General features: G+C 37.2%; 1 protein-coding gene across 1 annotated transcript; it reads left to right on the forward strand.

Annotated features, from left to right (window-relative positions):
- The first annotated feature begins 4,341 nt into the window (after positions 1-4,341).
- Positions 4,342-9,307, forward strand: LOC110682679 (glycerol-3-phosphate dehydrogenase [NAD(+)]-like). The gene is made up of 11 exons (XM_021859012.1): positions 4,342-4,581; positions 4,686-4,762; positions 5,879-5,951; positions 7,212-7,429; positions 7,543-7,650; positions 7,774-7,837; positions 7,927-7,964; positions 8,190-8,310; positions 8,406-8,460; positions 8,567-8,615; positions 8,841-9,307. The coding sequence occupies exons 1-11, from the start codon at positions 4,464-4,466 to the stop codon at positions 9,015-9,017; spliced, it is 1,098 nt and encodes a 365-aa protein (XP_021714704.1). The 5' UTR covers positions 4,342-4,463; the 3' UTR covers positions 9,018-9,307.
- Positions 9,308-13,039: the final 3,732 nt, after the last annotated feature.

A 13,039-nucleotide genomic window follows, 5' to 3' on the forward strand; every position in this document is an offset into this window, starting at 1 on the left:
TGAAGGCTTACAAGAAGAAATTTATACTCAGATGGGCTTATAGTTATGATGAAATTCTATATGATGACGATTTAATAACATGTTATGAATCATGCTTGAGAAGTTCTCGAAGAACTTATATACTATTTATTCAAATATCTAGCCCTTCAGTTTTTATATTTTGAATATCATAGTGTTGAAGTTATTTTCAAACTCCCGAAGAGTATTGATGACTAAATTATTGACATCTCAACCTGAAGTTTAAGTATGTAAAAGTTAATTAGATTTTGTATTCATTAGAGAACACTATTACAAAATGTCTAAAAAAATAAATAACAATGAGGTATTTTATGTTACAATCTTATAGTGAGAATAAACTTCTTATGATCCAGAAGAATCATGAGCAAGTTATATGATTACTTACAATACATTATATTACTAATAATTCATAAGATTGTACAATGATGTTGATGATATTATGAGTTGCCATAGATTATGATCAATATTTGATTATCAATATACAGCTACTCTATATGACCTCCAGAAGAAGGCATAAGTTAATGGCTATGGCAACTTGAAACACAAATATCAAATATATAAGATTGGTAAATGGAACACATGTTTGTATTATTTTCACAAGTATGAAGAAATAAAGATATCTCTCACATTGAAGATTTGAAGGGTCAAGTTCAATTAGGATCAACTATTAAGAATCGGAATGTTTGTTATCCTACTACAAGTGCATTGTGCAAGTTACCCGAAAGCGTCAGATGACTTGGAAGATCTCAAGCTATGCATTCATCAGGGGGAGAAAATACGCGTTGCACTCTTTTTTCCTTAACCATGGTTTTGCCCCATATTGGGTTTTCCTGGTAAGGTTTTTAATGAGGCAACATCAAAAGACGTATCACGAAAGTGTTGTACTCTTTTTCCTTCAATAGGTTTTTATCCCATAGGGTTTTTCCTAGTAAGGTTTTAACGAGGCACACTATTCGATAATGGTCATCTAAGGGAGAGTGTTATATAATATATGTATTTAGTGGATGCCCATTATACCCCTATGATTATTCTTGGATATTCTAGATAATAGATTTATTATTCTACAAGGAAACCCTAATTGTATAATATGTGTGTATATATATATATGTACTCTCATATCATTCAGTAATAAAAATATAGATCTATTTCCTCCTCAACTTTCTTCCCTTTCTCTTTAATTTTAAAACAACTATGGGATTTTTTTTTATTTTTTTATTTTTTTTTTTTTTTTCGGTTTGATGATGATGATAAAGGATTTTTGACAAAAGTAAGCTTATTTAGGAAAATATTTACGAAAGTGGTCTCGTGGCAAAAGTATTTCCCAAACTAAGCTTCTGGGGTGAAACGCTGCCTCGGACAGCGTTTTAACCCCAGTTTTTTATTAAAAAAAAATTCAAGAACTAAAACGCTGTCTGAGACTGCGGTTTATTTAGTTTGACTTTCTGTTGGTATTTTAGTATTTTACTATGTATGTATACAGAGTAAAACGTTGCCTCAGGCAGCGTTTTATGTTTTACAGTAAAGCGCTGCCTAAGGCAGCGTTTTATTCACTACATAAAACGCTGCATGAGGCAACGTTTTACTGCTGGACTGCATCAACAGCAGCTAGCTGCTGTTCCTGTCCATCTGCTGCTGCCCTTGCACACCAGCCTCAGCCAGTACCATCAACCTCCACCATCCACCACCTCCAACAACCACCACCACCATCAACCACCACCACTATCCACCACCAACAACCACCACCCACACCATCATCAACCACCACCTCCACCACAACTACCACCACCACTCCCACCACCGACTACCACCACCCCCACAACCACCCACCACCACCCTCACCATTATGAACCACCACCTCCACCACAACCACCACCATCAACCACCACTCACACCAACGACAACCACCACCACCACAACCACCACCATCAACCACCACTCACACCAACGACAACCACCACCACCACAACCACCAACCACCACCCCCACCACTGGGCACCATTCTCGACCAACCCTATGCAATGCAAAACACCCTGAACAATGCAAGAGCATTCCCACCACCAGCCCCAACCTTTCCACCACCACCGACAACCATGAAAAGTTGTTGCAAGATTCACCTGTTCTTCCGTGAGTCGGTCGAGGGCGTCACGGTAGTACAGAACACCTCTCGCTGTATGCGCATATGTCAGTCTAGGAACCACCCACCTACAACCGTATGCCTCTTCGGGTCCAGGAAGCGGGGGAGCTTCATACGGTGCGTACTCACCGTCCTGGTCCTGCTGCCCCGGACGGTGTACAACAGGCCTACCTGGTCTCCCCACATGGATGTGCTCCCAAGCCCATAGCTATTGGAAATAAAAAAGGGTTACGTATTGTAACGTCAGTCATTATGAAACTAGGCTCAAGGATAATGATGAGGGTTACCTGTAGCACAATCAAAGGACCTCCGACCTCAGCTGCTCCACGGCGGGATGCTCTACACAGATGGCGATACAAAACCGCCAAACAAGCACTACCCCAACTGTATCCACGGATCTCATCCCAGTCGTGGTCTAACAGCTGTAGGTAAATAATCTGAAGATGGCTTCCGCTCTTATTTCCAAAGAGCACGCCGGAGATCAGCAGGAACAAGTATGCTCTAGCGTATCTCTGCACTGTGGCGTCGTCAGCGTGCAGAGGTAGGACACTAAAAGTGTCGCGTAGCCAACCTATCCTCAGCGCGGTGCCCCTGATCTCGCTCGACTCTGGCTGAACCCCTAGAACCCGACCTACTAAACCTGCGGGGTCAACCAACCCACCCCCTGTCACCGCATTCCCATGTATGGGAAGGCGCGTGAGTATCGCGACATCCCGCAGCGTGACAGTCGCCTCTCCCACCGGTAGATGGAAGGAGTGCGTCTCCTGTCTCCATCTCTCAACTAATGCAGTGATAAGCCCTCGATCTATTTCTCTGTAGCCCACCCGATGGAGACAGGTAACACTTGAACCCCACGGCCAGTCTCACACCTCATTTTAAGGTTCAGTTCAACATTCATTGGGTTTGACCCGATACTACTATGAACCTCATTCATCAGATCATTCACAGTCATGTTCGGTTCAAGTGTTATAAGTTCCATATTCCCTCCACTGTACTCAACATTTGATCCATCGCACATAATTTCACCTCCCCACCGGCATAACAACACAACATTTTGTGTAGCCATATTCTACATACCAACCAAAACACATTTAAGGATAATCGAATTCTAAACCAACGTATAAAAACCTTTATTTAACAATACATAACATACATAGCTTTCACAATGGAAAGTCATATCAAATTTCGAGAACCTACATGTGTAGCTAATATGACAATAATGAAACAAGTCCATTCTCACTATCAACATTTTCATCACCAATTTCATTAACTATTACTACCGCATACAACTATCAACATACTAATACCGCATTACCATCAACAATTTCATCATTATTTTCACAATAGTAAACCACATTACCATCAACAATTTCATCAAGAATTTCATCAACAACAAACCACATTATCATTCACAATTTCATCAACAATTTCGTCGACAATTTAATCAACAATTTCGTCCACATTTTTCCTCAACAATGTACCACATTTTCATCAATAATTAACGCAAATTTTCCACATTTTATTACTAATTATCAACAACATAATTCAATTTACATCACAATGTGCTACAACATACAACATCTATCAACTACCAACTATTCAATGTAAAATTCAACATTGTACTACGAATTTAGGGTTTACCCGGATTTAAAGAGTGAGTGAGTGAGACAATGCCGGCAACAACTTTAGGTCACTTTCGCGACGGCAGGGGCGGTGGTGGCAAGGGCGGTGGTTCGGTGTTTGTGAGAATGAGAGTTAGTGAGAGAGAGTGTAAGTTGCTTTCGTGAGATTGAGAAGAAAACCCACTGGAATTCGTTATAAGTCCCGCAAGAAACGCAGCCTGAGGCAGCGTTTATTATACAGAACAAAACGCTGCCTCAGACAGCGCTTTATGTTTGTATAATAAACGCTGCCTGAGGCAGCGTTTCATTTAAAAGTATTTTGTATTTAAAATTTGAAATACGAAGGTTGAGAAAAAATCAAATACATAAACCGCAGTCTCAGACAGCGTTTTAGTTCTTGAATTTTTTTTTAATAAAAAACTGGGGGTAAAACGCTGTCCGAGACAGCGTTTCACCCCAGAAGCTTAGTTTGGGAAATACTTTTGCCACGAGACCACTTTCGTAAATATTTTCCTACAAAAGCTTACTTTTGTCAAAAATCCGATGATAAACTCGTATTTTTCTCGTAAAGGTTAAAGTATATTTTAAGATACCGTAAGAAAGTAGTTTCTACACAAAAACATGCACAATCTATCACAAAACCAAATCTCTCTCAACTTCTCTCCTCATTTTCTGTAATAATCACCTCCATGAAAGCTGAAGAATTTCCAGATAAATACAAAGTCGCTGTTATTGGCAGCGGCAACTGGGGAAGTGTTGCTGCCAAGCTAATTGCATCCAATACCCTTAATTACAACATCTTCCATGGTAATATCAAAACATTCTTTTGTTTTTCCCCGCAAATTTTTGTATACAATTGATTAAAATTTTGGAAATTTATATTGATTTTTGATGTTTTTGATGTCCATCAGATGAAGTTAGGATGTGGGTATTTGATGAAACATTGCCCAGTGGAGAGAAATTGTCCAATGTTATCAATCAAACCAATGTAAGGTGAAATATTTGTGTTATATTCATGTTTTAATCCATAGACAAAGTAATATTTATGAGATAAAGATCATGAATTATTATGAAGATGATCTCGGCCCATGTAAAATTAAAGTATTAGTAGCACAAATCACTTGGAGGTTGTATCATGAATTCTAAATTGATACCCCTTTGATCCTAAATGTTATTCACATTTTGACTGTCTACGTGTGCCAATGCATTACTTTGACGTTTGATCATATATATCTATAGTTGGATATTAGTAAAGAATATAACATTTGAATATTAGTAAACTAATCATTGAGACGAATCGATTAAGATCCAACATGACTGTTATTTTTCCATGTATTGATAGTAATTTAGAAGATTTTTTCAACTTATGAATAGTGTCAAGATTCCAAATGGGAAGAAGGACCAGGGAGTACTATACTACTATGTTTGGAAATAAGTTGAAGGGTCTATTCTATTGGACTTATTTGTCTAAACTTATCTTACATTTCGTAAGTAGTTTTTTTGACCTTATTTTGTCTTAAAGTTTGTTGAACTCTTGAGTATGTCCTAACTTAATTTGTTTGAACTTATTCAAACTATTATTATCTATTTTGTTTGACATAAGTTAATATACTCAATATTAGTCGAATACAATAAGGCCTAATGCTTATGCTTAACTCTTAGGTTTATGTATATAGTGAAACCTTATTATAAATGAAATTAACATTTGTTTGTAGTTGCTTCGTCCCATCATTTCACCTAAACTCTAAAGATCTTGTCTTTCAATAAATGTTTCATTATACTTTTATTTATTTTTTTATTCGCTTTTAATTGACCAAATTCCACTATCTTATTTTTATCAAATTTAAATTAACAAAACCCCAATATCTTGCTTTTTTATTTATTTATATATATATATATAACTAACCAAATTCTATTGTCTTATATTTTTTAATTTACCATCATAAAAATGTGTGTTAAAAGCATATGAGACTTTTATTTGGAGATGGAGTATTGATAGTGAATGGAATATGATATAATCACATCATCCTTTTAATTGGTAGTATTGCTTGATGAGATGGATCATTTGTCATTTATGGATGTTTATTTTTGGGTATTTTCATAGATAAATGTGAAGTACCTCCCTGGCATAGAGCTTGGTAGAAATGTGATTGCTGACCCGGACCTCCATACCACAGGTATTATATATTTTCTTTGCTTGAAATTATGGATCACATATACTTCACTTGTTTGCAAATATTGAACAAGTTTTGTTTGCACAGAGGTATGAGGTTGGAATCAGGAATGAAATCACGACGGTGGAATTAGTTTAGAATTTGATAGTAATACCATGCATTTGATTTGGTTTTAAAATGATTTTTTTTTTTTTTTCCTGTTATTTGGTATCTAAAGTATTGGTTTGATGGAATTAAAATTCTTATTATTGTCAACAAAACACATGTGGAAATCCATACCTAATACCTAAAATTCGTGAACTAAACACCCCTTAAAGGTGTGGTAAGTTTTTTGGTCGATAATGGGGGTAATAAAAATAACTAAAAACTGATTGATTAAAGATAATTAGTGGTGAGAGGACCACATGACATGAAATATGAAGTGAGAATATGAGAGAAAAAGAGTATGTGAGTGGGTCCACATGGATTGGGTGAGTTAAGTTTTTATTATAAGATAATTGGATTGTTTGTGGTCATCACAAAAATAAATACATGAATGTTATTAATCAATAGAGGGATTCCTATTTGAGGATAGCTCGAAAAGATTTGTCTTATTTCTTGAAGCTGTAATGGTTTGTGATTGATTTCTTATATATTTTTTTAAAAAATGTATCCTTACTATAGCAAGTGGTATGGGGGAGAGAATGGGGTTAAATCAACTACTAAAAGATATGTATGTGAATCATGTCAAGTTCTTTGATTTGAATGGTTGGGACTATGTAACAATTAATTTCAGGAGGGAAATTGGAAAAAGTTAGCTACCATGTTATTGAGGAATTAGAATAGTTATTTCCAATTTTCTCTTCTACATATTGTTTAGAGTTCCTTAAATATTCATAATGCCTCTTAGTAGTGATTACAATTTTAATATTTAGGTGTATTTTTGTACCAAGAGATTTGACAATAAAAGGCTAATATGTTCATTAAGAAGCATCAAACTGTGTAGACATCTACAAATACAGAGTTTCAATTTACTGGTTCAGCCTTGATACATACAAATGAAACTATGGTAAATTAAGATGCCATTTTTTTAGTACTCAATATCCAATTGTCACAATGTTAAAGATATATAAAATGAGAATTTTGGCTTGGTAGAGTGGGTTTATATTATTCTCTTTAGAAGCTCTACTCAAGATTAACTTGTATATTCTTTAATCATTATAGTCAATGGTATTTTTTCTTTTTAATTCATTTTATTGTTTTGGCTGGGTGAATTGTGTGCAGTCAGAGATGCTAACATGCTGGTATTCGTGACACCACATCAATTTGTCGATGGTGTTTGTAAGAGACTTGCTGGAAAACTAAGGGGTGATGTCGAGGCTATTTCATTGATTAAAGGCATGGAGGTCAAAGTTGACGGCCCACACATGATATCCTCTGTAATCTCTAAGCAACTTGGAGTCAATTGTTGTGTTTTAATGGGGGCAAATATTGCTGATGAGGTAATTAAACAATTTTTTATTTATTTGTTTATTTTATTAATGTATCTTTGAATGAGGTATGGCCTATTGATCTTTTCCTTGGGTAATCAAAATAACTGATTCTTCTTTTGTAGATAGCTGAGGAGAAGTTTAGTGAAGCAACATTAGGATATAGTGAAAATAAAGAGGTTGCAGAGAGGTGGGCTCGACTATTTGCCACACCCTATTTTGCTGTCACAGCTGTGAGTTTGTTCTTTTTTCTTTGGAATCTCTTCTGAAAATAGAACATTTCATGATTTATTCCATCTGCGCTATGTCTCCTCACATTCTCACATACACCATTATAATTGTTTCATGAAAAACAGATTCAAGATGTGGAAGGAGTGGAATTATGTGGTACACTAAAAAATGTAGTGGCCATAGCTGCAGGTTTTTCATTCTTTTAGCACTTGTTCTTTCCCATCGAAGATTATTGATAAGTGTTAATGCATTCAATGGATAATGTGCTCTACTTACAGGATTTGTTGATGGCTTGGATATGGGGAGTAATTCAAAAGTAAGCAAAGTTTTGTGTGTAAATATTCTATGGCTCAAAATGTATTTCAAAAGTAAATAAATGTCCAAAATATATTCAAAATGCTGTAAAATTCTATTTAGCTGGATTTGTTGCTTGGTATAGGTCACATGTGGCTGCAAGAGTAATCAGAACGGTCTATTTAGCTAGATTTGTTGCTGGTAGGTCACATGTGGCTGCAAGAGTAATCAGAATGGTTTATTTCAGGCAGCAATCATGAGAATTGGCTTGAATGAAATGAGGGCATTCTCCAAGCGACTGTTCCCATCGGTTAGAGAGGACACTTTCTTTGAGAGTTGTGGAGTGGCTGATCTTATCGCTACTTGTTGTAAAATCTCAGTTCACATTCTTGTTTGATTGATTGTTTTTCTTTTTTTAAAACATTTTTTCAACTTTATATGCTCAATGGTTTTCCTTTGACAGTTGGAGGAAGGAACAGAAAAGTTGCAGAGGCTTTTGCAATTCATGGAGGAAAGAGGTATAGATTTTGTAAAACTTTTTTATGTTTCCCTACAGTGAATACTTTGTGGTGATTGATTGTTTCAGGCAAATGCTAATCTAATGTTAAATTTAAATCGTGCTAGACCCTTTAAGGAGCTGGAAGCTGAGATGTTGCAGGGGCAGAAATTACAGGTAGACTGTTAAAAATCTTCGTATCCATTGGATGCATATGGAAAATGAAATATATACATTTTAAAAGACAATGTTAGACTGCATGTTTAAAGCACCTGATTCTAGAGAGAAGTTGATCAATATCTCGGATGCTCTTTTTAATTATTTGACCAGCAATATAATTTTCTGATACAGTAGATGATGTTTATTCCACTTATAGCAGCCTCTGTCTTTATTTTCTTGAAGGGTGTCTCGACAGCCAAAGAGGTATACGAGGTCTTAGAAAGCAACAGATGGTTTGATTCATTTCCCCTTTTCAGAACAATACACGAGATTTGTATCGGATCTATACCGCCGTCTGCCATTGTGCATTATAAAGCAGAAGTACATCCAAGCTCTCTCCAACAGAAATCTGTGAGCTGATACAATACCCTAACCAATTTTTATCCTTTTTATTTTTTCCCAACTTCCAAATTGATTTAGACTGCAAGTTTAAAAAATTATTGACCTCTTTGGGGTTGAAACTAAACATTGGGTTCAGCTCTGCTATTTTGACTGAAACCAAGTTATATTCTCTCTAATTGTTATAGTGAGAGTCAGCGGATGAAGTGTGTAGCGCAATCTGTAATCTGTATCTTCAACCTATCTGTGAACTTTATATACCTTGGAGCATATATACCATGAAAAGATACATGATACACATCAAAATTCAATGGTTTTCTTATAGAAACTGTATTGAATTTGATGAAACAGTAAGTTTCATCAAATGTATTATGCAGAAAAACTTTGAATGTATGAAGAGGAATTGAGAATTTTATTGATTTTAAGATAGAGAGAGAAACTCTTACAAACCCAAAATTTGGGGAAAATATTATGAATTCTCATTTCTTATAATTTACGTATTAATGTGTTGTATATATATATATATATATATATATATATATATATATATATATATATATTATATATATATATATATATATATATATATATATATATATATATATAATAATGTGTGTGTATATATGTCTAGAAGAGGAAGGAAAACTTAATTAAAAAAAATTTGGGCAACAAGGGTCCAATATAGCAGCCCAACAAAGTAGCCCACAGTATTGGACCGTAAAGTAGGGGCAAAGCAGTTAACGCATTGTGCTAATTGTTGAGCCCTACACCCTAGTGTAGGGTCTTCTACCTACACCCCCCATGCAAAACGGTACCGTTCAGCCTTCCTCCCACTAATTCCTCACTTCCCATATACTACCCACCTGCTACAGTAACAATCTATACTCCACATACTACATTAAAAAAAGGAAATTTTTGCAAAAAACCACCTTTTATAAATAGTTTTTTGCAAGAAATCACCTTATAAATTTTTAAGAGGTCATGTGCCTCGGCACGTGGTCGGGTCAACGCCGGGAAATAGGGTCAAACCCTCTTTTCCGGCCAAAGGTGTGGCATTGCAAAAAAAAAAATATGATTAAGGTGTCATTGCAAAAAAAATTTGATTAAGGTGTGTCATTGCAAAAAAAATAAATTATAAGGTGGTTTCTTGCAAAAAATTGCTTATAAAAGGTGGTTTTTTTTGCAAAATTTCCTAAAAAACATTAAAAAAAAATAAAATAAAATTTGAACCACCATTCAAATTCTCTCTCTTCAATTCTACATGGTGGCCTCCAACTTCTACAAATTCTATTTGGTGTAAAAAAAAATCAAAGCACATAATATCTAGTGAATCCAAACTTTCATTAAACTCTATTTAGTGGCCAAATCTTGTTGGGTTTCGTAGTGTCCAACACTACGCGGAATGAAACCCGCCCAAAATCCGCACACAAATTAAAGTAACTAATCATGCATATTAATTAATTAAAAATCACATAATTAATTAACAAGGAGAAAGAAAGAAGGAAAGACGATCTTACCCTTGACGCGTGCTTCGCTCTTTCTAAGAGCTCGTACTTGAAAGCGTAAAAGCTCCGCAAATGCGCAAGCCTCCGACGGCTCTCACCCTCGAGACCCGACCCCAACGACCCCTACCCCGAAGCTTTGTCGGGGCTAGACCAAGAAAACTTAGAGTATTAGAATTAAGTTATTCTCTTCTTGGAGATCCCTTAAAATTCCCAACTTTAGTGTCCCTTCCCAATCCCAAATGATTGGTATTATAGGGAAGGGAGCCTTGAATTCCAATCTCCCATCAATGTGGGAGAGTTGGTAAAATGCACTCTATTCAATTTATTTTAATTCAAAAACAAATTGAAATGCAAGTGAATCAACAAACGCCAAGTGTCAAGAGGTGAGCAAAGGGTTAGGTGAGGATCACAAGGGGGGACCATCCACACCTTGCTCACCAAGAAAACCCTTAACCAAGCTCCCACACGCACGCATATGCTGGCACACGCACATGCTGGCTGGCAGCCTGCCTTGGCTGCCAAGGCAGCCTCGCTGGTGCCTAGCACCATGGCTGGGTCTGCCAGCGAGCCCACATATGCCTACGCACAGCCAGCAGGCCACGCACGCCATGCGGGCTGCTACTACTGCTACGTTGCTTATGCTTGTGCTAGGCGCTGCCCAGCACATAAGCACGCATAGCCCATAGCACACGCACGCATAGCGTGCTGCTGCTGCTGATGCGATGCTCGTGCTAGGCGCAACCTAGCTACTGCTATGCTTGCGGCTGGGTGCGAGGCCTAGCACACTAGCACGCTAGCACCCATGGCGCGCTAGCTGCTAGCATGCGTGCGACTAGGTGCACCATTCCCGCAAGCATGCTCGGCCAGCAAGCCTAGCACGCACATGCATGCTTGGCTTGCGGCACAGCCATGCGATGCGGTTGGTGCCCTATGCTAGCCTAGCCTTCGCATGGCTAGGCCAATGCGAAGTACGACTTAGCTTAAAACTTGTCGTTTGCTTGATTTCTAGTCTCATCGAATTCTAAATTCGACTCGACTTACGACGCTCGGTTTCGACGCTCTAAACTCGATATCCGACGTCTTTGTTCGTAATACTCTAATGACTCATCTAATCCTTCGGATTAATTCGTCGTTTCGGATCGGTTACTCGATTGGGGTATGACCCGAAGGGTTCAGTCAAGATTAAGCTGTAATATTAATTATACATTAATATTACTGATCGGAAGCGGCCTCCAGCTTGACATTCCGATCACTTGACCTTACTGAATAATTAGCTTTTTAATAATTCTGAACCCTCTATCAGAATAATACACTTGTTCGAAGGACACCATTCCTTTCAAATCTCACTTAAAATGGGTTAACCACTCGGTTAGCGTTAGATTATTAACTCTAATCAAGTGATTTACTAACCAACCCCATTTAAATCATTCCCTCCTTATATTTCAAGCGTTTAACACCATTGCAAGCTCTTCAAATCCTCCCCTTTCTTCGATAAATTAGGGTTCTTAAAAAAAATTTCGACTTTGTGAATTTGCAAGAGATGGATTATCAAGCAATTGCTTCAAGGTCCAGGAGCGCTACAAATGGCTGCTTCACCTGGGTGAAGATGAAGCCTTGTAATTGTATTCCTCCCAGAAATTCTGAGGTCAGATTTTCCGATTCAATTTCAAACCCTAAGAAGCCTTATTAAAAGTGTAGAGAAAAGGTCAGGGCTGTGGTTTCTTTGCGTGGGTCACTGAGGATGATGTCAGGAAGCATGAAGCTTCTCCAGATGATGACATTGCTGAAATTCACAAGATTGTGGGAGATATGCATAGTTGCTTCAGGAACGTTTTGAAGATATTCATTGTTGTTCTAATCTTTTGTGTCATTATCTTGTTGAAGTGATGTATTTTTCTGGTAATTAATTATGGAGGTTGATTGTAATGTTTTGGGTCCAATTATGAATGGAAGATGTATTATCCTTATGTCAAATTTCTCTAAGTTTATGAATGAAATTGGTGTTTAACTACTATATGTGTATTACATTTCAATTTTCCCTTCGATTTATCCAGATAAACCACCACATACATCACCTACTAACACACAATAAGGATCAAAATCTATTGAAACAAACTTCCCAAAATATGACCTGACATCATCAAATGCATATTTTCAGCACTTGAGCACAAAATGTACAATACAAATGATTTTATGCCACACAGCTTCAGCCTGGCAATTGAAAGGAATGGTGTCCTTCCAGCAAGTGTATTATTCCGATAGAGGGTTCAGAATTATTACAGAGGTAATTCTTCAGTAAGGTCAAGTGATCGGAATGCCTAGGTGGAGGCCGCTTCCGATCAGTAATATCAGGGTACAATTGATATTACAGCTTAATCTTAACTGAACCCTTCGGGTCGAACCCAATCGAATCTCCGATCCGAGACGTCGAATTAATCCGAAAGGAGTTAATAAGTCGACAGAATTTTACGAATACAGACGTCGGAAATCGAGCCTAGGGCGTCGATACCGAGCGTCGCAAAATCACAATCGACAAGC

This window comes from Chenopodium quinoa, unplaced genomic scaffold, assembly GCF_001683475.1.
Source record: "Chenopodium quinoa cultivar QQ74 unplaced genomic scaffold, ASM168347v1, whole genome shotgun sequence".
NCBI lineage: Eukaryota > Viridiplantae > Streptophyta > Magnoliopsida > Caryophyllales > Amaranthaceae > Chenopodium > Chenopodium quinoa.

What these genes read in the sequence shown, in the direction of transcription:
- LOC110682679 (XM_021859012.1), top strand. Translation starts at nt 4,464, where the DNA reads ATGAAAGCTGAAGAATTTCCAGATAAATACAAAGTCGCTGTTATTGGC. An exon ending in GGGCAAATATTGCTGATGAG is followed by an intron (nt 7,430 to 7,542) that starts GTAATTAAACAA and finishes CTTCTTTTGTAG; the next exon opens with ATAGCTGAGGAGAAGTTTAG. An exon ending in TGTAGTGGCCATAGCTGCAG is followed by an intron (nt 7,838 to 7,926) that starts GTTTTTCATTCT and finishes CTCTACTTACAG; the next exon opens with GATTTGTTGATGGCTTGGAT.